At 41.6% G+C, this 26767-nt stretch overlaps 1 protein-coding gene across 1 annotated transcript in view; it reads right to left on the reverse strand.

The window, feature by feature from the left end:
- Positions 1 to 4322: 4322 nt before the first annotated feature.
- LOC128843449 (vertebrate ancient opsin-like) overlaps positions 4323 to 26767 on the reverse strand; it is a 166976-nt gene continuing 144531 nt past the window's right edge. The window contains exon 4 of the mRNA XM_054040299.1: positions 4323 to 4589. Coding sequence (XP_053896274.1) covers positions 4326 to 4589 — 264 coding nt within the window. The 3' untranslated portion in view covers positions 4323 to 4325. The remainder of the gene's footprint in view (positions 4590 to 26767) is intronic.

The raw sequence follows: 26767 nt of genomic DNA on the forward strand, positions 1-26767 counted from the left end.
TTGAATTGAGTTGACAGTTTCACTCAATTTCCTAGGAGGCAAGTGAGCACATCACAAAGTTACACTCGCAGTTGGCACTGGTTGACTCATTTGTTGGCAGGCTCAGCAAAGAGGCCAAATATTAAATGGACTTGGAGAACAAACAACTTCTCATCCCTGGGGTTGTTCCCTCTGTTTCAAGGCTGGAGGTGGTTTGGGGAAGCTGGCACTGATCTCCATGCTGTGTATTTTAAATGAAATTCATTTTTCAGTGTTGTCAGTCTGTACTTTTTCCAAGTAGTAAGTTTAATTTTTAAAATTATCTGAAAATAATTCTGGTACTCAATGCCTATACAAGGCAGACATGAAGTGCATGTTGGCTTCTTTCTTCTAAGCAATAATTGAAATTTCATGGTAAAGGACCTCTTGATTTTCTAGCCCCGGATAAAGAAAAATCTAAAATGGCCAACTTGAAATGAACCCATCTTAACCACTTTTAAAGATCAAAAATGTTTGTAATTCTTTCCTAATGTTACTTATTTCTGTGTTTCTTGATACTTCCTGATTCTGTCTGGGACCATACATGAAATTTCTGAAGTACTGTGAAAGATATTTCTCTTGAAAGTTTCTGCCAAGTTTTGCAGGATCAAGAAGCTTGGGATTGTCCAGATAAAGTTCAGATGAGTATCTAAAGGCCAGTGATGCATCTCCCATTGACTTCAAAGCATGCAACTAATGGGATGATCAGGCCCAAGTCTTTAGTCACCTTTCCAAAATGAGCTGGACAGGAATTTTCCACTCATGTTTTTTCAATGGAGAATAGCTTCCACAATCTCAACTTTCCACAAGAAAACTTTATTGGCTGTGAATTTTTCAAAATTTTTATAGGAAAATAGAAACAAAATGTTTGTTTGGGACTGACCCTAATCTGGACACTTCAGCATTGAACTGCTTGAGCTGTCATGGAGTCTTATGGGAATTGTGGTTTAATTCTCTATGTATCATTTCCCTCCATTATCTATGGGCTGGGCTCCCTGGTCAGACTATTATTTCCATGATGCATTGTCTCCCCTCTGGCTGAATTGTCATTGTGCATCCTGGGAAATGTAGTCTGGGCCACGCACAAAGAAACTGGCATTGATGCACTGAAATCAGTCTGGCCACACTGACTTACACCAGCTTCTGAATGGCATACTCAGCAGGCAGATGGAAGTGGCAGAAGTCAATTATGTTACAGAGAATGGATTAGGAGGAAGGTCCACAACATGGTATTTCCTGCTTTCCTATAGGATATGTCTACACTGCATACTAAGCCCAAACTCTGACACAGGTTTAAGCCCAAACCCTTCTTCTGTCCACACACCAATTAATCTGACTTGGGTCAGCAAGCACTTGGGATCTGGGTCCTAGGACCCTGCTAAGGGGGGTGTGTGGGTGAGAACCTGAGTCCTGCTGTGACTCTGATCCAAGCCCTGTCACTTTGCAGTGTGGATGCAGCTCCTGAGTTAGAATATTTGCATAGTGCAGCATAGATGTGTTAGTGCAGCTGTAAGACCTGGCTCCAGCAATTGTAAACTCAGGTTTATAATGCAGTGTGGATGCTCAAGCATGGGTTTGGAAATACTGAGTCTACAAGCATCATTTTACACCAGCTGATGCGCTAGTCCAGGGATTGGGAAGCGGCACAGGCTGAGGGGTGTGTTGGCCACCACTTCCCGCAGCCCCCATTGGCCTGGAATGGCGAACTGCGGCCAGTGGAAGCTGCGATCGGCTGAACCTGTGGACACTGCAGGTAAACAAACTGTCCTGGCCCGCCAGCAGATTTCCCTGATGGGCCACGTGCCAAAGGTTGCTGATCCCTGCTCTAGCCTCTTGTGGGTCCTGAAATATTCAAATATACAAATACAGTAACTCCTCACTTAACATTGTAGTTATGTTCCTGAAAAATGCTACTTTAAGCGAAACGATGTTAAGCAAATCCAATTTCCTCATAAGAATTAATGTAAATGGGGGGGGAGGGGTTAGGTTCCAGGGAATTTTTTTTCGCAATTTTTGTTCTCTGTCTCTCTCTCTCTCTCTCTCTATATATATATACACACACACACACAGTATAAGTTTTAAACAAACAATTTAATACTGTACACAGCAATGATGATTGTGAAGCTTGGTTGAGGTGGTAGAGTCAGAGGGTGGAAGAGGGTGAGATATTTCCCAGGGAGTGCCTTACTGATAAATGATGAACTAGCACTCGGCTGAGCCCTCAAGGGTTAATACATTGTTGTTAATGTAGCCTCAGACTCTACAAGGCAGCACAAATGAAGGGAGGAGACACAGCATGGCAGAGAGAGACAGACACACACGTGTGTGAGAGAAGTGCATTGCCCCTTTAAGCATGCTGCCTGCACTAAGTACATTGCCTTTTTAAGTAGATCAGCAAGTTGAGACTGCAGCTGCTGCCAGCAAGCTCCCTCCATCCTGAGCCCTGTAGTGTCCCCTGCCCCACTCTGTGGAAAAGGAGTATAGGAGTGGGGGGCAGGAGCAGGGGGAGGGGGACACCCTGACATTAGCACCCCTCTTCCCCCACACCTCCTGCATAGCAAGCAGAAAGCTCCGAGGAGCAGCACACGGCAGTGGGGGGAGGGACATCTGAACTGCCCGGCAATTGATGGCCAGAGGGGCTGCCAGTTCCAAGCCCCCACCAGCTAGTTCAAATGGGCTTGTCTTTCTGCAAGCAGTGGACAAAGCAAGCGTCTGCCAAACAATATTATAAGGGAGCATTGCGCAACTTTAAACGAGCATATTCTCTAATTGATCAGCAACGAAAAAACATTAACTGGGATGACATTAAGTGAGGAGTTACTGTATATATCTTTTTAAAAATGTACTGATGACACTACTCCCATTTTCTGACTTAACAGTGACATGTGCACATTCCTCAAAGTTGAGGATTTTTTTTCCAGTAGCATAAGAATGTTAAGTGACGTTAATTTTCTCTTTGAGAAACAGAGCAGTTTTTAGTGTCTGCACTCTCAACTCTTCACATTACAGTGAACACTAGACTGTTTGTTCCTGATAAATAATGAACAAACTCTTCTTTGTACAGCAATATGTTTTGTACACTTTCAAGTTATAAACATCCAAGCGTTTTGAAACCCCCAAAATGGGACACTTAAGTATCCTGAAAGAAGTTCATTGGATACCTTATGAAAATCCAGAAACCTCCAGGTAAAATAGAGACATATGCCCACTTATATATTGATGACTCCCAAGGAAACTCTTCAACATATTTCTGACTGTGGACTGGGATGACTAACTTCTTCCACAGCAATATGTCAACACTATGCCTCTTTGTAGATCAAATTACACTAAATGGTTGAAGACATGGTTGGCGTGCATCCTTCTCCAATCCTCAAAAGGCAAGAATATGCTCTCCAAAAAAGAGCTTAATCTTCACAAGTCCAGGCATCAGTGCAATGATCTGCAGGATCAATCGTCTTCATGCTCTGAATAATGATGCTTCTCTGAACTCATGCTCAGTTACATTATTTTGAATTTATTTATAGATCCATGGCTCTGGAGAGAGGCAAGATAGATCTCTTTGCTGCCCCATTTACTTAAGCAAATGAATAGATCTCTACCATATATCCCCACAAAAGCTATAGCTTAACTTCCCCTCTTCTCCCAAAATCAGAATCCTTCAAGAATCCTAAAAATAAGTATTGTTTTTGAATAGTCTATCTAGCAAGAATTAACCTTTGGCAAACGTCCAATATGTATAGCTTAATTTCTGAGTGGCTCAAGATATTAAAATTTTATTATAATGTATGCAGGCTTGTACTGAAGAGTTAAGTGAGTTTAAGATACGTAATAATCCAAAGCACATACTTACATAATTTGAGAAAAGGACATGCTCTGGGATACTGCTGATATTGCATGCCAGTGGAGAATAAGTTACTCATTTGCTGGGCTTCTATTCAGTGATGAAATATCCTAACAAATTCCAGGATGTAACACCTGACACTTGCAATGGGTATAATAAGAGGCATCAGACCTCTTTCTAGCATAAGGAAAATCTTAAAAAACCCACAACACAAACACATTCTAAACTTACCCACCTCCCCCACACACTTTTTAAGAGGAGACCCTTGTTTTAATTAATTAAAAAAAACCCAAAGGGTCTGAAATTCCATTTACCAGGATCTTCAGGAATGACAGCAACAGCTTGTTGGTGGATTGAACATACATCAGTTTAAGTGGTAGGCAAAGTCACAAAACCAGTTGACAGTTGTTTCTCCGGTCCACCAACACCCCCCAAATCACATAGTATAAGTCAGTGTTTGCTTTGATTAAGCGCTATAGTGAGCTACAAGCAGCACTTCTCGTTTTGCGCTTGGGCCATTGTCCATGGTTGGCTCTGGATTCTGCAAGCTAATGGTGGCCTCCTGCCGTTCCAAGGATGGCAGTCCTGCAGATGCAGCAACAAATGTGAAGTTGTTGTCCTGTACCCTTGGTGTAGTGCGGCACACTCGGGTGGACTTTGAAGAAAACTTGTTGCTGGTGGTAGCAGATGTTTTATCACATTTCAGAAGTGCACAAAAGCACCTATAAAACTAAGACACAAAACATAAACAATGAGTGAGAATCTTATTTACTCACACCATCTTATTCTGTGTGAAACATTTCACCCAATGGTACTCCCAGGTCCTCCTTTGGGTACAGCACTTAATTTCCTAGAACAATAATACAAAACACCATGGGTGGTTAATTGTATAATGTTGCGATTCAACCTTTTTTTGTTGTTGTTTTTTTTACAGTAGCCATCAGAGGCCCCAGCTGAGATCAGGACTCTATTATGCTAGGGATTGTATAAAACCATTTATTGCCTTGAACAGTTTACAAGCCAGGGCACCAATCCCAGCATGTAGGTGGACTGCTGTGCCCATACAGAACCCCCAGACACCATGGGTTCTGCACAAGTGAACCATTGGTTGTGTGCAAGATGTTGTTGGGTCAACTAAACCATGATGCAGTAGTGAGTATAACAAGCAATACGAAGGATCAGAAGAGGGTGGATAAGGGAAACAAGTAAAGAACATGCTTAACATAGGCCATCTATGTGCACAGCTAGATTATTCAGATTATCCTCTCTTCCAGAGCTCTGTAGTGTTCTAGGCTCTTAGTTATTTATAGAAAGCTAGAGTCCCTACTCAAAGATCTTCCAATTTAGTTTCAGAAGTAATGCAACAAGAGGGTGAGAAACATGGTAGGAGGCAAGGGAGGAACAAAGATAAGACCAAAATCATGCCATGACTTTGATATTGAGTTTGCACACAATGGGTTTCTATTAAATATAACTGATATTTTGCATAGTTCACTATTTTCTTGTTGACAAACAGCAGAAGTGATTTATAAGGAGGAGTTTAAATAAGGAGAGAGAAGTGGCTTGGCCAGCACAGAATCATAGAAACGAAGGCTGAAAGGGACCTCAAGAGATCATCATGTCACACATGCTTCACACACGTGCATGGGAAAAGATGCAGGGAGTACGTGGAAAGGGGTGTCAAGGCTGGAGTTGCTGCAGTCGAGGGGTTGAAGTACCGAAAGAGATTACTACAACTCAGTACTATGCTGACTATACAGAAGATTTTATTGTTTTACCTCACAAAGACCTTTAAATTACAATGTCCTATTGTCCCATTAAGGTTTTGTTAGCTGTAAAAGCCTTCATTTTTTTCAGAAATATTCCCCATCTATTTAATTACAAGTCTGAGGAAGCGTGATCATGTTGAGTGAGATAGTTAACTTCAGTAGGCTTGTGCAGTGTAATAATCTAAAGGCATATAGGAATTTCTGTACTGTATATCTGCCTGTTACAACCCAATTCATTTCATCCACTCCTGACTAAAGAGCTGTACTTCTCAGATGGGAGAACTCATGGCTAATAGCTTAGTAGGCTTTATTATAATGACTATGTAATCATAGGCAAAATGCATTAATTCAACCATGATCTAAAAGGCTGCCAGAACCTGCTAATGATATTGGCAAATCAATCGTACTAGCCTGTGGCTGGTTTATTGAAAATATGGTGGAGCTTCAATTAACTGAACATCAGAGCAAGGTTGTCTACCTAATTGAATCTTATTGGGGGAATAAAAAGGAAATTAGGTAGTTTACTGGAGTTAAGCCTTCCAGACAGACTTTTTGTGAGTCAAGCATCTGTTATGCAGTGCTTTTTTTAGATGTTCAGCAAAAAATGGAATGCATTGGAGATTAGAATTTGTCTATGAAGTGAGAGTTAAGGCCATTAGTACCTATTAATTAAACAAATGATTACTCAAAACATATCACCAGATTGTTGAAAAACAATCATTTGAATGGGATTTTTTAAAGTCAGTTTCAACCAACAGGAAAATTTTGTTGGAGAATTTTCAGTTGGTCAAAAGAGCCATTTTTCATCAAAATGGTTTTGTGCTGCATTACAGAGGTCAGCTCCCAATGCTGGACTTCTCCATAGTTTTTAAAGCAATCTCTGCTAATAGTGCTTTAAAGTCTGCTCCCTATAAACTAGAGATGGTGAGTTCTGAAATATTAAATTACTCTTACCTGCACTGAAAAACTCTCAATTGCCTCACAGCATACAAGGAATATTTCCTACTGTTGTCTTCTTTTCCTTCCCACCCCACCCCACCAGTGGGGAACAGGATTGAATGGTGCATTACAACTGTCACAGGGTGATTGGCCCATTTGAGAGTTGGTCCAGTTCTGTGACTAATTAGCTGCCTGATAGAAGGCACCTGGTGTCTGAAAACCTAGGCTGTGTTAGGTAAGGGTTTTCTGGAGCAAGCTGTATGAGTTTTTCTTGATTTCCCTTGAGAGAGCACAAGTTCAGAGCTTCTTGGCAGGGAAGAAGATCTGGCCCAGAGGAAGAACTGGGTAGAGTTGGTGGGTCAGGATTGACTGGAGCTGGGGAACTCCACCAACTGGAAGTCTTATGAGGCAGCTCCTCAGTAAAGGGGAACATCTGTTTCAACTAGGGGCAGAGGATGATTCTGGAGGAGCTCTGTAGCGGTAAGGAGGCCTGGGGAATGGAACACTGCAGGAGCCCTGAGGTGACAGTTGCAGTGGAAGAGTTGTAAGAAATTTGGAGACTGGTCAGTGGGGTGGAGGCCCTGAAGTAGGGTTGCAGGAGTCATGGAGTAGGGATTGTTGCCTTAGGTAACTAGATGACCTGGAGAGGTAGGTGTGTGTGTGTGTGTGAGGATAGGCACAGGGACAACAAACTTGGTGAACTGCTGCCTCTTTAAATTTAGGGTTTGTGAACTGTTTCAGTTTGAGGGACCTGGGAGTTGAGGCACACGTTAATAATGATGCCAGAAAACAGAGGTCCTGTTAGACTGTGAGAAGAACTGCTTTCCTTTCCTGGGGGGGTGAGATGGCTGCTGGTCTTGTGGGTGAGGAAAGGAGGGACAACTCAGTTGGCTCTGGGGACTGAATAAGGGGAAACTGAGGTTGGATGCACATGTTGCACCTGGTCAGCCATTTGAGAATGTCTTGGTGGGAATGGAACCTGTGACAGAAACTTCAATTGTCATCTCTAGATTTTCACAATTAACCTCTCCACTCTGGTTCTTAAGACTTCTTGTAACTTATTCAAATTACAAGTCATCCACCTTGAAGCTAGTGCAAGAATCTGTGGTGAATAAAGGGAATAACTGAGGAGTTTAAGGATGTTAGAGAAGCTAAATGACTTCTTTGTATTAGTCTCCACTGTAGAGGATAATGGGGAGATGCTTAAAATTTTCAGCTAGTAGATGAAGCACTGTCAGAGATTAAGGTGTCAAAAGAGGAGGTGGTGAAACAAATTGATGAATTAAAGAGCAACAAGTCACCAGGATCAATATATAGCGGCGCCAATTCTTTCTTTTTTAGTGGTATTACTGGCTTCTGCAGCATTCTCCATCAAGTATAGGGAGTATGGTTTTTGTCTTCTACTTGTACTGTAAGATCTATAGGATAGGGACCACATTTTGCTCTGTTTGTACAGGGTCTAGCACTAGGGAGTCCTCATCCATGGCTCCTAGGTGCTATGGGGATACAAATAAAAAAAAAACCCTTTAAAACTGGAGTGAATCTCTTAGTATTTCCACTGTACATTCAAGAGTTCCAAAGGAATTTTAAGAATGAAGTGGCTGAGCATCTAAGAGAATGTGCAATCCATCATTAAAAATCCACTATTGTACCAGAGCACTGGACAGGAGCAAATACCATAGTTATGCATTTTAAAAGGTCTTAGAAGTCATTCTAGGAATTACAGAGCAGTAAGTCTACTTCAGTTTTGGATACATTGATTGAAATGATCACATGGAGATAACCATGGTGTGATTTTTTTTTTCCCCTTAAGTAAAAGAAAAGCATGCCTTCTAACCTACTATACTTCTTTAAACATGACAGCAAAATCATAGACAAAGGAGAACCAACTAATATAATTAAGGAGGGAGATTTTTCCAAGCGACTTAGGCACCGAACTCCCTTTAAAAGTCAATAGAAATTGGGTGCTTAGCTGCCTTCAGTGTCTTTTGAAAATCTCCTGCTATAAGTCCCTGATGAGACTTTTCAAGAAATGAACTAGTCATGAGGTGAGAGGCAAAATACTGTAATGGATTAGAAATTAGCTCAGAGAAAACAGAGTAGAAATAAATATGCAACTTTCAGCAGGACTAAAGGTTAATAGTGGGGTGCCACATAAGTTCTACACTTATCCCAGTATATCTCTACCTCAATATAATGCTGTCCTCTGGAGCCAAAAAATCTTACCGTGTTATAGGTGAAATCGCATTATATTGAGCTTGCTTTGATCCACTGGAGTGTGCAGCATTTCCCTGCCCCCCCTCCTCCCCCCCGAGCACTGCTTTACTGCGTTATATCCAAATCTGTGTTATATCGGGTCATGTTATATCGAGGTAGCGGTGTATTATTTAATCTGAAAAGGGGGATGAACAATGAGGTGGCAAAACTTGCAGAAGTCGCAATCACTTCTTACTGCAACTAGAGTTGAGTTTGAGAAACTTCACGGGGAGTTGTCAAAGCTGGGTGATCGGGTATTATGCTAGTGTTGGAAAAAGTCATCTCTTCCAAATGCACATAGAATGGAATTCTTTGAACTACTCATGCACACTGCTGGATTCTAAATAACTATGACCAGGGGAGGGGGAGTGCAGGAGGGCACAGTGGAGGCACAGATGTCATGGTGGACAGGTCAGTGACAGCCTGTTCAATGCAGATGATAAATAGAGTTGTGGTGCATAAGTCTTGGGGCAGAACTTGGTACTGAAAATATTTAATGCCATTCTTGGAACTGATGGCATACCCTCATTGGGAATAATGTATACAGTTCAGGACTCTGTCTTAAAGTTACAGCAGAACTAGAAAGGGTTCAGAGACATTCAATGGCCTTGAAAAGCAACACAATTTTAAAAAGATAAACTTGTATTATTCTAGGCACTGACCTGTGGAGCTCTGTGCCTCAAACTGCTATTGAGGCCAAGAGCTTAGCAGGGTTCAGAAAAGGATTAGAGATTTATGTGGATTATAAAACATCCCCAGTTATATTAGATGGGATAATGGGGTTTAAGAGAGGAAACCCTCATGCTTCAGAGCATGAGCCAATCACTAACTGACTGGGCGTAGGAAGAAACTTTCCTTATGGGCAGGTTATTCCATAGTTGTCCATGTTGTGGGTTTCTTGGATCTTCCCCTGAAGCAGCTGGTTCTGGCCACTGTCAGAGACAGGACATTGGACTAGATGGACATGTGTTCTGGCATTGCAATTCCTACCATGTGTTCCTATATAATTATCACACTTCATGAATCCGAGAGTCCCTGAAAAGCTGCCCCCAATGGATTTCTCTTGAATAAGGATGGTATTTTCAATCTAAGATTTTGTCAATACCAGAAACACTCCAATTCCTTTTCTGCTGAAAAGACCAGTTACATCAGAGTGACACCTTTGCAGCCTTTTATCTTTGAATTTCTCAAATAATAATGAAAAGTAGATGACAATGGGGCAGGAACTAGGAAAACAGGACAACGGGGCAAGATGACAGCTTGGTGAATAGTGAAGAAATATCTTTGTACATTCTACTGAATTTCTAATAAGTGGATTTGAATAAGCTTGCACCCTCTCTGTCTTTCTGGAAAGAGGCATATAAGCTACGCTTATATCTGTACAAATGTTTAGGGGAAGCTTCTCTTTAACAGGTGTTTATAAGGGACAGTTTAAGGCATGTCAGCACACCCTTCAGAAACAGGCCATGCACACACAGGTGTGCAAAATTAAGATCAGTAACTAGGGGAAAGAAATTGGACTAATAAATACGGCTTCATGAAAATGTCCAAGGCCATTCTTATTCCCGTAGAGGGGCAGACGTGCAGTGTTTCCCCCAAACCCTGGCTAGAAATGAGTCCCAGGATCTGAGCCAAGCTCAAACCAAGGCCCTGCTTAGGGTACCACCTGCCTGAGTCACAGGAGAGCGGTGTCTCTGCTTTCTTTAATAACTAACAAATCCATGCCTGTAAGGATGCAGAAATAGGCTCGAAAATGTGACCCAAATCTAAGGCTTTGTAAGCAAAAACATCAACCCTCTAGTACAGGCAGTTTAGCTTATTCCAGTTCAGCAAAATAAGCTACAGTGTCATGAAGTGCCTTATACAGGTACAACTGCATCTTCACTATGGCTTTGACTGGCATAGCTCTGTTGTCAAAAAATCACACCCCTTACTGACATAGTTATGTTAGTGACACTTTAGTATAAACTTAAGGTTCTTCCCTACGATCTTGGCTAGAGGTCTGGGATGGAAGCAAATTTCACAAGACAGGCAATATGTGGCTACATCTTTCATAATTAGGACTAGCTGGATCCCTGACAAACAGTCGATTCAGTGACCCAGACAAGGATCTACTTCCCCTTTGACAGTTGCCCATTGGTGAGGTGAGAAAACTAATTCTAAGTCTTTGCCATGATAGTTATGGCAAAGGGAACTGAATCCTCCATTGTAACGTGTTGGCCTTGCTGCAGGAACTGTGACAGAGTATCATAACTGAAACCACTTATTAGAAAATGTTTGCTTTATAGTGTCCTAAGTTGTCTCCAGTTGTTTATTACCTAATTATTGCAAATACATCAAATGTAGATCACTGTAATCTCCAAAGGCAAAAGGAGGCTCGCTAATGGTGTTGAATAATATGCGGTCGTTAAATGCTCCTTTGAAGAGTTTTCACAATGCAGGCACTTCAAGGCCATTATCAAAATGTATTTTTGAATACAGGGTGGCTGCTTGGATTCAACCCACTTGAGGTGGAGGACTATGCAGTCTCTTCTCACTCTCAGGAAAAAGTAGAATTAATCCTCAAACAGGGAACAAAGTACATTGTATATAATTAAACCTAACACTAAACAGCTCCTTTCTGTGCCATGCTTCCCCATCCCCCAGAGAATGGCACACAATCAGCGGAAAGAGACTTATGTTTGAAGTTGAGCCCAATCCTGCTCCCTTTTACGATTGGGTGTTTGGCCATTGATTTAGATAGAAGCAGGAGCAGAAAGAGACTTTCAAAGGACATCTTAACTGCTGTTGTACTGTTTATAAGTGTAATGATTTCCATAGGAAAAAGCCCTAATTTAATTTGCAGATGAGCATTCTAGAGTGCAACTCAGGTGCACCTTTTGCACTTAAGAACCAGAAGCCTTTACATCTATTGTAGTTGTACTTGTGGATCTCTTCAATTTGGGACACACTTGATATTAAGGGTATATTTATAAATACTTTATAAGAGGTTAATAAATGATCAGTAGAAGCTGTAATGAATGGTTAACCCTCAGCTGGTGTGAACTGGAATAGCTTCATTGGTAACAATGGAACTACTCACTGATGGAAATGTTTGGAGCTTCTGTTCCAATTTTTGCATTCAGCTCTTAATTCAGATATGCACAGTCAGATCACGCATTTTTCAGATGCACATAAAAGGGCATAATGAATGCATCTGAATGATACATTATTCACAAATACAAGTTTTTATTTGACTGAAAGAGTCATTGTCTGAGTTAATTGACAACCCTTATTTGTACATGCAGTCAATCCTTTCCCATGCAAATAAGGGCTTGCAGGATTGGGTACTAAATAGTGCTGCATAATACAGTTTGGTGCTACACAAGCCAATGTACAATGCCAAATGAGATGCTAAGGGAACAACAAATGAGCACTTTTATGGAGACGCTGGACTCACTTAGAGTTAGTATTAAGAATGTATGTACATTGATAGATTCCAATATTATCATCATGCTTATGTAGGTAGGAGTAATTGTATGTCCCATATAAACTGTCACTTAGTAAACACAGCCTTGAGAAACGAAAAACTTGTTTATCAATTATTGCACCCTCAAGCCAGTGCCTTTTCTTTGTGCAATATTTCATAAAGGGAAACAGATCACCAAAGTGTTACTCCAGCAATTGCTTGAGATTAGTCAATTATGAAGCAAACTAATTCGTTTTCTTTTTTCAGTCGCCTGGCCCACTTTCACAAGTGAACAGTCTCCAGTGATAACATTTCAACAGACTGTCCTCTTTACAGTGACAGAGCTTCAACTTATGAACTTTGTCCTGAAATTAGCCAAGAATTCAGCACTGAGTTTCTAGCAGCAGTCTTGACTAGGGCTCAGAAACTGAGATTTGCCTATGTTGTTTTGAATCTGACACAGTATGAACAGTTTTTCAATTTATGATTGAAATTTCTGAGTATACCTGTGATGTTGCACCCCATAATGCTTTATAGAAATATGCTTAGAGTGTAAATATGACATAACTGGAATATGGTTTATGAATGTAACAGATCTCTGCATAGGTTATAATCTACTGGATATATTCATCCTATTTGCATGCATGTATCATTTTTGTATTCAAAGTTATGAATATTGGCTATGTACTTGTTTGATTTTAAGTAGACTCAGTGAAGCAGTTGGTCATTTTCTTGAGGAAAAGACTATTCTCAGTAAGTGCCCAATCAAGAATCACTTAAGCGAACAATGAACGTTGAGAGATGCCAATCCACATCTGAGCTTTCCTGGGAATGTGGCGCCTGCCTGTAAGGAACTGAGTCATTCATGGACATGTATCAGAGGGGTAGCCGTGTTAGTCTGAATCTGTAAAAAGCAACAGAGGGTCCTGTGGCACCTTTAAGACTAACAGAAGTATTGGGAGCATAAGCTTTCGTGGGTAAGAACCTCACTTCTTCAGACTTGCATCTTGCCACAGGACCCTCTGCTGCTTCATTCATGGACATGTGATTCCAAAACTCCATCTTGGAGCTGGATCCTGCATAGGAGAAGGGAAGGGGTTTCCACCCACAAAAGAGAGACTACATAAATCCCTGGGGAAACCCCTCCATTTTGTCTTCAGCTGGCATAAAAGCTAGCCTCTCCACCCCAAGGAGATGCCTGAGAGAAACTGGAACAAAGAACAGTAACTACAAGGGTGTGAGTGATTGCTGGACGCAGACTAGGAGGAAGTCTCTAGTCTGTAAAAGAGGCTTATTGGAACATCTCTGAGGGTGAGATTTATCTGTAATCACTTTCTTACCATATTAGGCTTAGACTTGCGTGTCTTTATTTTATTTTGTCTGGTAATTTACTTTGTTCTGTCTTATTACTTGGAACCACTTAAATCCTATATTTTATATTTAATAAGGTCACTTTTTACTTATTAATTAACCCAGAGTCAGTATTAATACTGGAGGGGGGGGGCAAAACAGCTGTGCATATCTCTCTATCATTGTTATAGAGGGAGGACAATTTTATGGGTTTACCCTGTATAAGCTTTATACAGAGTAAAATGGATTTATTTGGGGTTTAAACCCCATTGATAGCTGGGTATCTGAGTGCTGGAGACAGGAGCATTTCTTAAGCTGTTTTCAGTTAAGCCTGCAGCTTGTGGGGGACGTGGTTCAGACTTGGATCTGTGTTTGCAAGAGGCAAGCGTGACTGGCTCAAACAAGGCAGGGTACTGAACCCCGCAAGCTGGCAGGGAAAACAGGCTCAGAGGTAGTCTAGGCACATCAGGTGGCAGTCCCAAAGGGGTTTCTGTGACCCAACCCCTCACAATACCCCTATGTGCTGGGTTAGCCTGCCTCAGAAGATGCTCAAATACTAAGGTAATGAGTGCAGTACAAGCATCTGGATAGCATATGTTGCTAGGCCTCTCATCTGTGAGTTAATGAGCACCTGATATATATCTTAATGTAATTTCTTAGTCACCTCACATGCTCCCAGAGTATTCTGTGCTACAGAAACATACCATCTTCTTCAGGACCAGATTGTCTCACCCTTGTGTAGATGCACTGAGTGGTTGGGAGACACAAGGGGCTACAGCCATATATGATCCACAAGTGTCAGGCACAGTTATGGTCCCTATGTACACTCAGCCTTCCTTGCGGTACAAGCCACCTGCAGTGAGGCAGGGATGATACCCCATCACTGCTTCAGTCAGAGATGGGGCAACTGGCCAGTTGCCCCATCTGGAACATGCCACGCCAACGTACAGGATGATGCTGGGGGCATGCTTCCCCTGTGCTCCTAGACCTCCATATGAGAGTGTCTGCTGGTAGCACAATTCTTCTGATAGCTCCTCCAGGTCAAGACAGAGTCTTCAAAGCACAATCTGCTCCTTAACCTCTCTTGTGCCATGCCACCAGTCCTTATTCAGGGAAGGAAGCGAAACCAAGGGGGCAGTATTGAGGGGCATATTTTGAAAGTGACGTTGTTCCCTATGGAAAGGGTTTGGAAGCAATCATAAGAACGGCCGTACCGGGTCAGACCAAAGGTCCGTCTAGCCTAGTATCCGGTCTACTGACAGTGACCAATGCCAGGTGCCCCAGAGGGTGTGAACCTAACAGCCAATGATCAAGTGATCTCTCTCCTGCCATCCATCTCCATCCTCTGACACAGAGGTGAGGGACACCATTCCTTACCCATCCTGGGTAATAACCATTAATGGACTTAACCACCATGAATTTATACAGTTCTCTTTTAAATGCTGTTATAGTCCTAGCCTTCACTACCTCCTCAGGTAAGGATTTCCACAAGTTAACTGTTTGCTGCATGAAGAAGAACTTCCTTTTATTTGTTTTAAACCTGCTGCCTATTAATTTCATTTGGTGACCCCTAGTTCTTGTATTATGGGAATAAGTAAATAACTTTTCCTTACATGGACATTACCTTGCATTATATACTAGTATCTTGAGATGCTGGCTTCAGCATGTGCTGCCATGGGCAGAGGATTTTACTTCTTGGCAATATGAGCATATGGGACTACGTTCTTTCATCATGATTGTTATGGACCTGAGCCTGCAAATGATGTCATTAGGAGTTTATCCATTGACTTCAGTGGAAGCAGAACTGGTTCCTTTAGATCATCATTTTCTATCATTTGTGACACTCTAATATTCACTGTCTGTCTATTTGATGGTATTCCCCTTGATATCATTTTGTCATGATGAGGCATGGGCCGTCTTACCTAGTGGTCAGAGCAGGAGTTGGTAGTCAGGCCGGGTCAGATACCAGGCAAGCCAGAAGGCCAGAGTCCAAGGCAAGTCAGAAGGCAAAACTGAGAGTCAGGTGGCGGGAGGCAGGTAGGGTCGGGTTACCAGGAGAGCAGTAGCAAGGAGTAGGTATTGCAGAGGAAGTAGTCTTAAGCAGGGAAATCCCAGTTGCATGGACAACTTCCTGGTCCTGTGCTGGGTTTGTTTAGAGGCGGTGAACCAATCAGGATCCCCACTGTTCTGCCAATTGGATTCCAGGACTGGAGTGCTCTGTTGGAGCTCAGCTTCTATTTTGGCAACTGTTAGCAGGACCCGGGGTAGCAGGTTGGAACTTGCTAGCTCCTAAGAGCCCTGTGGATCCCCAGTTCCTGATGCATCTCCATTATTTCTCATTTTATGTGCTGCTATATAGTGGCTGTCACCTTCTCCCAATGTGAGAACATGCTTTGTCTTATTTTTCTCTGTACTCTTGCTGAGAGCTCTTGGAGCTATGGCTATCTAGGTGTAGAATCCTTTGGAAGCTATGGTGTATTAACTCCAATGGTGGAGAAAAATCTTCCTGCCAGACAACTAATAGTTTCTAACTATGATTTGAGCTGCAAGGGTAGGTGTGGGTATCTGACTTTTAATTTTGTATTAAACTTCATTGAAACTTTATGTAACTTCAATATGAATAGCTCCTTTGGGAAATTCTGAGGTTGAACTTGTCACAAATGTGGATTTGCCTAGCTAAATGTCTATCCAAGTATTGGAAGTCATTAAGGGAAACTGAGGCCTATCTCAAATGTGGTTTGGAGTTTAAGACTAATTGCTAGTCATGCAAGACTGGAAGGAGGTATTCAATGAGGAAACTGTTTGTTGTCTCTTACCTGATGGAAGCTGGGATGAAGGATGCAGCCCACTATGCACAAAGACAAATTAATTTCTACTATACAAAGTAAGTGGTGTTCATATTAGATTAGATTAAATCATCTAAGTTCTGGGGCAGGCTTAGTGGCACTTTTTTGTAGTGAAGTGCTACATAAGTATCAATTTGATTAACCAACTTTTATGACTTTCTCTTTGGTTTCTACCCCTTACCAAATAAACTTTGCTTTTAAGTAATGTAACTGGAATGGGAGATACAGAGTGGGGTACTTCTTGTTATTGGAAAGCCCCAGGAAAGGGAAACAAGATTTCTAGCCATTAAGAGGCTGAGTCAGAAAACTGCTATTGTCACATAGTGACTGGGCCCTTTAAGAGGGGCAGGGCCAATGCACCTTTGACTGGTCAGCTGACCCAATTAGGTTTAAAAGAGGGCACCTGGACCCATAGGGAAGGGAGATCTAGTGGGTCAGAGTGCTGTGAGGTGGTGGTGGTAAACTAGGCATGTTTAGTCTTCAGAAAAGAAGTCTTGGAGGGTGGGGAGAACCTGATAATGGTCTTCAAGTACGTTAAGGGCTATTATAAAGGAGACAGATGATCAATATTTCTTCATGTTCACTGACCTATGACCTCAACTAAGAAGGAAAGAACAGACTGAGTAAAGACTAATAGGTGTGTGGGATGGACTTTGGTGAACATACACTTGAAATTTGAAATGAATTTGCTTTATCCATTCTTGCACCTTTTTTCCCCCAGTCATTGCCAAATATTGTGGACACTGTCCCTTGCAAAGCACGTTAATATTTTCCCAGTAGCTCAGACTTAAGTGTGTAAAGGTGAGTGAAGTGAAAAAATAATTCTGTAGTGAAGTGAAAGACTCAGTCAATGTACCATCTTTAAAAATGCAGTGAAGAGCTCCAGGAGATGGAAAGACATGCTGCTGTGCCAAAGAAAGTAGCCTACATTCTTCCAACTAATTAATCATTAACGAACCGTGGTGGGTGGAAAATTCTTACTCAATGGGAATTTCTTATGCCCCAATAAACATAACCAGGGCAATTCTCAGAGTAAAATCAATCCCCATTCTCAGCAGTTAGACTGAAAGCATTAATGTCTGTTTCTACATGACAGTAAAAGAAACTTACAATCCATGTTCATTTTACACAATGGAAACCAAATATCCTAGTCAGAGAGCCTCTCAGTGGTTTGGATTTGCTAGAGGCAGGAGAACAAATTATTCTCCCACTTACCCCCATCCAAATCCAGAGTAATTTTGCTGAAACTAATGAAGCCATTCGGGATTTATGACTGTGCTCAATTTGGTCAAGGGACTGGGCAAAGGCTGAAGACACAAACTTGCTTCCTCTAGATCCATGCTTTCTATGCTACATGGTCCTTCTGCAACTTTCTATATGTTTGAGGGCTCATGTGCACACACTCTTGTATAATTCTGAAGCTGCATGTATTCCCCAGGGTGTCTTTCTTTCTCTGTCCCGAGGACCACGGTGTAAGTCTGTCCAACTTCAGCTGTACAAGCATATACCAATTTCTACCTATTGATTTCAAATCCATTCTTAGCATTTACAAGCCACAGCTATACCAACAAAATGTCTCCGTTTGCAATAGTTGCATGAGAATCCCTAACCAGAATATCTAAGTGCTGACTATAGAGTAGGAAAGAACTTGTCAAAAGTAATTTCTGGTTTGCAGGAAATGTCAGAATTATGAAACACATTTTCACTTTGAAATATTTTTTCCACCAGGAGTATTCTGTTAGTTGACATTGACACTTTTCATAATGTTTCAGTGTTGATGAAAATGACATTTTTGTCTAAAAAAAAAAATTGACAAAAGTTTTCACTAGCTCTAGAAACAACAATTTCTAAACATGTTTGCAACTAAGTAGTCTAACTAAACTATGTTCATTATCTGTAGAAAAATAAACCTTTAGTTTAAGCTACATACACTGAAGAGTATCAAAGGGATTCAGAAGCAAAGAATCAAATACAAACACTATCAGAAGAGGAACTAAGCATAATAACAAATGTAGTGAAACTATATTTCTATTCTAACTGGCTAATGATGCAGAAATAAGACTCATCTCCACAAAAGAGCCAGTAGAAAACATTTTTTCTAAAACGATGGCACCGAATATGTCTCCTGTCTTGTGGATGAAATGAGTGATATACACAAAACAGTATGTCAGCAACACAGAACAGAAATTATCAGCAATACAATAACACTTTACAGGAGGGCCAGAAATGCTAAAAGATACATTCATCCTCCTGTAGAGTTGGACTGTTACCTTACAATCTTCCCTGAGTAAGGGTAGCATGTAATTTACAAAAACCTGGAGTGGATAGAACTGAAAGCTGGCTACAAAGATTCTTGAAGAACCTAGGAAGTGGTATCATTTGGCTTGGATGAGAGTTGAATGGAGCCCTGTGCTTCAAGACTGTGGCAGAGTAAAGGAAGAGGCCATGTGTAAAGGGAGCATAGATAGGCTGGGAGGTGAACTGGGTGCCAGCTTCTTGTTCTGGAGCTCAAGACTAGCGCTCATGAGATGATGGGCAGAAGTTCCTATTCACAGCCCTGCACTAAGGGACGAGCAGGGATTGATCTCCTGCTTGAGGGAGAGAAACTGGACCAACGATGGTTTGTTGGAACTGTTTGTGTTTTTCTTCTGGAAGGGAGGGAGTTTTGGTTTAGCTGGAGATCTCTGCTTAACTACCATTGAGGGAAACTGAGGCAAAGACCGCATCTATAGGGGGAGCAGTAATAAGCCTTGTCTCACTTAATTTGGTTTCTTCTCAAATGCAATGAATGGCTGGGATGGTTTGTGAAAGGTACTAGCTCCATCCAGTAAATGGCAGCCCTTTATATGCAGAACAGATCTTACCCTCCTGCAGTGCATCTCTGGCTGCCCAGAATCTAGCATGAAGAATAACACACCAATCCATGAAATCAGGAAATGCACTGGACTGGCATGTGACTTCCCTAAAAGGGAAACTTTAAATAAATGCAAAAGCACATTTTCTAGTATGCATGCTGTTTTCAGAGTTGGACTGGTATAAAACTTAGTTGGTTGAAAGATAGTAAATAACACATGTTTATCAAAGAATTGAACAGTTTTGTAATAAAATCTGTTCATAGCATTTATCCCAAACCTGGAAGATGAATTATGACACTAGTGTTGACAATGACAAATAGGACTATGCATAGAATTGTAGGGCTGAAAGAGACCTCACATGGTCATGTAATCTATCCCCCTGTGCTGAGGCAGGTTTAAGCATATCTAGACCATCCCTTACAGGTTTCTGTCTAATCTGTCCCTAAAAGTCTCCAATGATGGGGATTCCACAATCTCCCTAGGTAACATGGAAGCAGGTACTGTTAAGCAAGTAAGGCCTGCTCTATTCACAGATTTGTACTGATGTAACTATTACAGGTACATGCATTCAGCAAAATAGCTATCATGGTACAACCTGTAGTGTGGGTGCAGTTATACTGATATGAAGGTGCCTGACCAGAAAAAGCTAGAGTGGTATAAGTGTTTTTTATACCCATGTAACTGTATCCAAACTAGCAGGTTGTACCGCTTTTAACTATATCACTATAGTACCACAAGCCATAAGAATGGCAGAATTGGGTTAATTGAAAGCTAAGTGGTTCTAATTTGCATAGCTCCCCTATGATTGCATCTCCTACTGCAATTTACTCCCCGTTTAGCCTGCCTGTTGTCTATTGGGAAAAATTTGCAAATTAATATGAAATGTAACACATTTTCTGTCTGACAAGCATGTTAATGCCATTGTGTTTATGTAGATTCTTCCATTGGTTCATTTGTTAGGAATTGTTTTGCTCTAGTTCATGTTTAGCTATAACTATAGCATATGCCATGGTAAGATTACAAATAATCCTACTGGTTATAAAAGGAAGATGCATCCTGTTATATATTATGCTGAGGCACTTAACTTATTTGTTATGAGTCAGGGGAAATGATGAGATTATGTAATTTTTTCTCTTCAGCAAAAACCTTTTAAACAATTCTTAGCCATTCAGTGAAGAGCTGTTTCTCACAAAAATTACCTAGAACTCCAGAGTCCTACACTGTAAAGCCAGAAGGGATTTCGCGATCATGTAGTCTGACCTTCTGTGTAACACAAGCCATAGAACTTCATCCAATAGTTCTTGTATATAACGCAACTTGTGGTTGAACTAGAGCAGGGGTTCTCAACCTTTTTCTTTCTGAGGCCCCCCAACATGCTATTAAAAACTGCACAGCCCACCTGTGCCACAACTGTTTTTCTGCATATAAATGCCAGGGCCGGTGTTAAGGGGTAAAAAGCAAGGCAGTTGCCTGGGCCCCCACGCCACAGGGGCCCCTATGAAGCTAAGCTGCTCAGGCATCTGCTTCAGCCCCGGGTGGCAGGGCTCATGGCCACGGGGTTCAGCCCTGTGCAGCAGGACTTAGACTCGCTGGGACCCAGGACAGAAAAGCTAACATTGGTCCTGCTTAGCGAACCCCCTGAAACCTACTCACGGCCCCCTAGCGGGCCCTGGACCCCTGGTTGAGAACCACTGAACTAGAGCATCTCTTTTAGGCTATGTCTACACAGTAAACCTTACAATGACACGGCACCATTGTAAGGTGCGCTGTGTAGCCGCCCTTCATTGCCGGGAGAGAGCTCTCTCCTGGCGAAAAAATAAAACCACCCCCAATGAGGGGCGGTAGCTTCGTCGCTGGGAGCGCGGCTCCCACCAATGAAGCACTGTCCATGCTGGCGCTTTTCGTCATTAAAACGTTTGTTTTTTCACAACTGGCACATCTGTCTTTTTGTCTCCCTTCGTTCCCTCCTCTCTCCTTTTTCTCCGTCTTTGGCCATGTCTAACTAGCACTTATATTGGCAAAACTTTTGTTGCTCAGGGGTGTGAAAAAACACTCCCTTGAGCAACATACATTTTGCTGGCATAAGTGCTCATGTGCACAGCGTTACGTCAGTGGAAGATGCTCTCCTGCCACCATAGATTCTGCCGCTCGTTGAGCTGGTTTTATTATGTCAACAGGAGAGCTCTCTCCTATCAACATAACGTGGCTACACGAGTGCTCTTACAGTGGCACAGTTGTATCGGTACAGCTGTGCTGCTGTAAGCTTGTAAGTGTAGATACTGAGTCTTTTCTGTCCTTCCCTGAAGCAACTCACAGTTTCCTCCCCCTTAAGGCCCCTCCCTTTTCTGTTCCATGTGGCACAAAAAAAAAATCAACAATTGGATAGTTAATGTTGAAACTGAAGTGTCCTCACTGGGCTTCAGAGGTCTGGCTCAAATGAAATTAGGAGGGGACATGGACTCTGCACCCCAGACAGGGCCGGCTCCAGGACCAGCGAAGGAAGCAGGTGCCTGGGGTGGCCAATAGAAAGAGGCAGCAGTACATCCGTTGTCAGGGTGGCACGTCCAGATCGGCAGCGGCAGTGGCACTTTGGCGGCAGCTCAATCAGCCCGCTCTGGATCGGCGGCAATTCAGTGGCGAGTCCCTCACTTGCTGTCTCGCTCCTCAGCGGCACTTCAGCTGCCGCTCGATTGTTTTGTTTGTGTTTTTTCACCCCGCCGCTTGGGGCGGCAAAAGAAGCTGGAGCCAGCACTGACCCCAGAGTCACTATTTCAGGCTGTGTGCAGACTCGGGCAAACGTTATGACATCTGTTTACACTCAGTTCACTGTTGGAAGGTTATCTCTGCAGCTATGAAGGCTAGAAACTTTTTTTTTTTAAATGAAAGCTAAGATTCTGCAGAACACAAGTGTATAATGCAAATCACATAATTATGCCCACAGGCTGTGTGTTTCACACCCCTGATTTAAAGACTCCAGGAGATGGACAATTTATCACATCCCTTAGCAATCCATTCCGACGGTTGATTAGCATTGCTGTTAGCGATTTGCACATTATCTCAAGTTTGATCATTGCTGACTTCAACTTTCAACTATTGGATGCTATGCCTTTGTCTAAAGTGTGGTTTTACTTCAAGTTTTTCAGAGATTGCATCTGCCATGTGAGTACAAATAACTGATCGGTACTGTTCCTCCAGGAATAACCTGAAGAAAAGCTGTTGGAGGAACGTTCCAGGTAACTGAAATTGTTTAAGTAGGAGCTGCTGGTGTTGAGCCACTCTAAAATTAGGCCACTTCTTTAGGTTCCTAATTTAAGGCAATAAAGTTTTGAATATCTTGGACTAAAACTCTGGGCTTGAATTTCAAACTTGGCCACCTAAATTAATTTACCCAAATCCTACATTTGGACATCTAAAGGCACAATTGAGTGTTCACACACAGAATTTGGGTGCCTTGGTTAGGAGCTCCAGAGTGAAAATTGTGTAAAGAGAAGAAAGGAGGCTTACTGACTATATCCAGGCCTGCTAGTGAAGGGCTATCTGGAAACCTGGAGCTAGCTAAACTTTCAAAGTGCCCTGCTCTACAATAGATCCGGCAAACCTTGGAACACCAAACTGTTTCATTACAACACAAACAGGAGACCATTGATCTAGAAAAGATAGTATGTTTCAATCACACTCATTAGCAGCTGCCCTTAATGATTTTTTAAAAGAAAATAAATATAATGGAATACTCCAGCTATTATATAGTGCAATAATAGGACATGTTATAATACTTCATGTTATGCACTACTACTGCCATGTCAGGAAACTATCTAACAATTAGATCCAAAACACAACTCTGAAATTTTCCAAAACACAAATATCCTGAAACTGAAAACTTTTCCATTCCAAAATATTTGTGTGTTTTGTGGGAATATTGGACAAAATAGATACCATTTTCATCTCAATCAAAACATATTTTGAAAAATTTTATTTTCTGTCAGTTTTGATTTAAAAACTTCCAGCCAGCTGTATCCTATAATACAAAGGATCTTAAGGTACTGAACTTTTGCAGTAGTTTCTTACTTCTATTACAAAGTCAAAGGGAGGGACACGTGGAATTGTTCCATGATTTATATCCCTTGTTTGGATCCAAAGACAGGGATTGTATATTTTTACTTTCCCAGTTATCTTTGCAATAACAAATTTGTGCAGTTTTGATACTGAATCAGTTTTCTGTTTCATCTACACACAATGCCCCACACAGTGAATGTCATAGGTTTAGTGCCATTCACTACTTCATTCTGAGTCCAAATGTGCCCTTTATAACATTTTCAGGACTTTGGAACATGTTCCCATGCATCTATTTGGCCCTCAAAAGTATCTCCTTAGGGCATTTCTCTGTAGTTTTGTTAGTGACACTGATGCACTGTGTGCTAACATTTCCCTTCCTTTCCTGTTTTCTCTGGCAGAATGGATTGGCTTAGGCCAGAGACTTCAGCCTAGATTTGCCACTGCACTGGGGTTGCATTATGCTCTACCACTTCTGCAAAATAGCTTTGAAGCAGGTGCAATCAGGATCACTCTAGTATTCGGAATCTTCCAATGGTTTAGAGCCAGTGCAGCCATACCACTTCCTGCTGGCACAGAGGTGTGGCCAGAACAAAGGGAATGTGGCTTGGTCCTGTATAACCAGTTGATCTCTCAGCTGCCATACTGGTGCTTAGTGGTCACTGGTATCTGCTGCAGGATAGAACAGCCTTCAGTTTGTTCTGTCTTATACCTGGGTCCTGTCTGTTACATGCCACCCCAGAATTGGGGGAGCACAAGGTGAGCAATATGGCACCTCTTTCCCCTCACTCACCAGGGCTGCATTCTCCTTTCTGGCAGCCAAATATCTTACCTTGAGTTTGGTAGAAAAAGGATTGGGCAGTGAATACGTTGGAAAGTAATTGCTTAAGTAGTGATATTTGTTGTTGTTTTGTATTGCTGTAATGCCCTCCTGTCCCCAGTATAGCTGTAGTGTTGTAGGGAAAGATTGGGTAGGCTAAATATGTGTGAAGTAAAATACTATTGCTTCAGCAATATTGCTATTTGAAGAAAAGGAAATATGACCACTCAATAGTTCAAACTTCTACACAGTGTTAGTTGTACAGGCCGTTCTGGCTGGGTATTGCCAAGTAACAGTGACTTTTTCCTCCCCAAGAGGTGAGGTGGCTTTTGTTGTTGTTGTTGTTTTGGGTTTTTTATTATGATGATTATTTATTATTTTATTTAAAAAATCAGAACTTTCAAATACACAGCAGCAAGTACAGCATTACAAATGGACTTGCATGTAGTGGCATGCAAACAGATGGGCATCTATGCTTGTGCCCTGCAGGAGAGACTGATATAGATGGCATTTGGTCAACTTGGATCCTAGCAGGAACCCTTTAAAACAGTCTCTGATCCTGTCCAATGTCAGGGCGAGACTCCTCAGGGCCAGAGATGACACTCTAAAGTGACATGGACATGAAGTCCAGCTGCAATGGAGCGAAATCCTTTAAAATCTCCTCTTCTGTCTTTGCAGGTTGCTGTTCTACAGGTGACTTGTGACTGAGGAGACAAGGTGGAATATAGCTGAAGTAAGGGGGGTGCATTTTGGTCTGAGACCGAATGATTGCAGCATAAGGAATTTATGAACTCTTAAGCCATGGTTGTGCAGGAGGCAAGATTTTCTTCACCTCCATCAATCACCCTTGCTGTTCCAAGAGGTTGACAGCTTGGTCCACCCAGTATACCTCTGCTAAGAATAGTCTAGTTGCCAGCTGTGAAGACTTTTCAGTCGTCTTTGTGGCTATGATTGTTTGCCTTTGAATGGATTTGTCTGCTTCCTGTGGTGGCAAACCATATCTGGGTGGGATGAAGTCTTTCCTTTCTGAGTTTCAGCTACTGTCAATCTGCTGAGGTTCTGGGAGTACTAGGAGAGCTTTGGTACTTGGTAGAACATAAATAGGCTATTTTACTAACTGTCCCAAGGACATCTGCATCTCATGCAACCTTGTTGCAGTGTGTGGAAGTTAGTAGGGCTGTATATGGTGTCCAGTCTAGAAACAGCAGTACTTATTTCTTTTAAGAAATGAAGTGTGGTGTTCACTATTGCTTGATTGTGTTAGCTTTAAACCGATCAGATATTCAGTTAATTATTAAAGCTCCCTAAATGTTTAGTGTTTGATACCTCTTAGGAAGTAGCTCAAGTGAAATCATCTCTGCTAAACTGGTATGTACAGTCCTTAGTTCTGGTACCTTGGTAAAGCCAGGTGAAATCAGACTTGATATATCTGCACCTGAGCAACATTCTCAACTTCCTGCTCCAGCCATATGGTACAAGATAGTAAAGCTTCCTTCTTGAGCTATGATTCAATGGACTGGAGCCCTCCCTTATCTTTACGTGTGCAGTCTGTCGTCTTATCTTATTTGGCTGTATCAGTCTGTCTTCCTTGGGTATAGATTGCGATGATTCAGAAATTAGAGGAAGGGGGATGGAGAGGAATAGGGGATAAGGCAGAGGGGAATGAAACTGCAAGGAATAGCGCTGTAAAAATAATTGAGCTGTTGGAGGTTTTTTTGTTTTATCCTGGGCAAATTTGGGGGGAAATAGTTTGGGATGAACCCAAAACAAAATGGTTTATTTTGAGTTTTAAAACCCTTTTTTAAAAAAAAAAAAAAAAAAAAAAAAGCAAATTTAAAATAAAATCATTGAGAATCAAAACATTTCATTTTGAAAATGTCAAAATGAAACACTAATTTTTTTCAGAATCTTTTTTCTGGTTTAAAAAAAGTGGTGCATTTGACACACACTTTCAAAATCTTATGGTTGACTGGAATCTGCTTTTTTTTGGGGTGGGGGAGGGTAACGAGGGAAACTTTGGCTGAAAAATTCTTTCCAGCTCTGATAAGGAATAGTATTTTTAATACTGTAGCATCCCTTCTCCCATTGTATGTACTCTTTGTCACTTCCTCAACACGTTCCACACCATGGGATACTGTGTGTACACCATCCTCCACCTCCAGTGTTTAATTCTCTGCTTCTATGGCCTCAATTTTTGCCATCAGTTTTACACAACTGATTCATTATTATAAGGATAGCTCTTATGAACATTTGCACCTCTGTCATTAATTAGCAGCATTGTGGACTCCAAAAATGGTAAAATCCTCTCTGCCAATGCATTCCATCATCCACAGACAATAGTGATAAACAAGTGTGCAAAAATCTAATTGTACACTCATCGAAAGGAAATGTTAACTTTGATGGCTGGTCATTAATTCTTTTCCATCCTTGCATTTCTTGTCCAGTTACTGAATTCTTAAGTGAATTAAAGAAGCTCTGACTTGCAAATCAACTATGCTGTACTATTCATGAGAATGAAGTTTGACTTTGCTCTTTATATGACATTCTTGAGTCCTGTGAAAGGATGGCTTATAAC

Source organism: Malaclemys terrapin, chromosome 9 (assembly GCF_027887155.1).
Source record: "Malaclemys terrapin pileata isolate rMalTer1 chromosome 9, rMalTer1.hap1, whole genome shotgun sequence".
In the NCBI taxonomy this organism is placed as follows: Eukaryota; Metazoa; Chordata; order Testudines; family Emydidae; genus Malaclemys; species Malaclemys terrapin.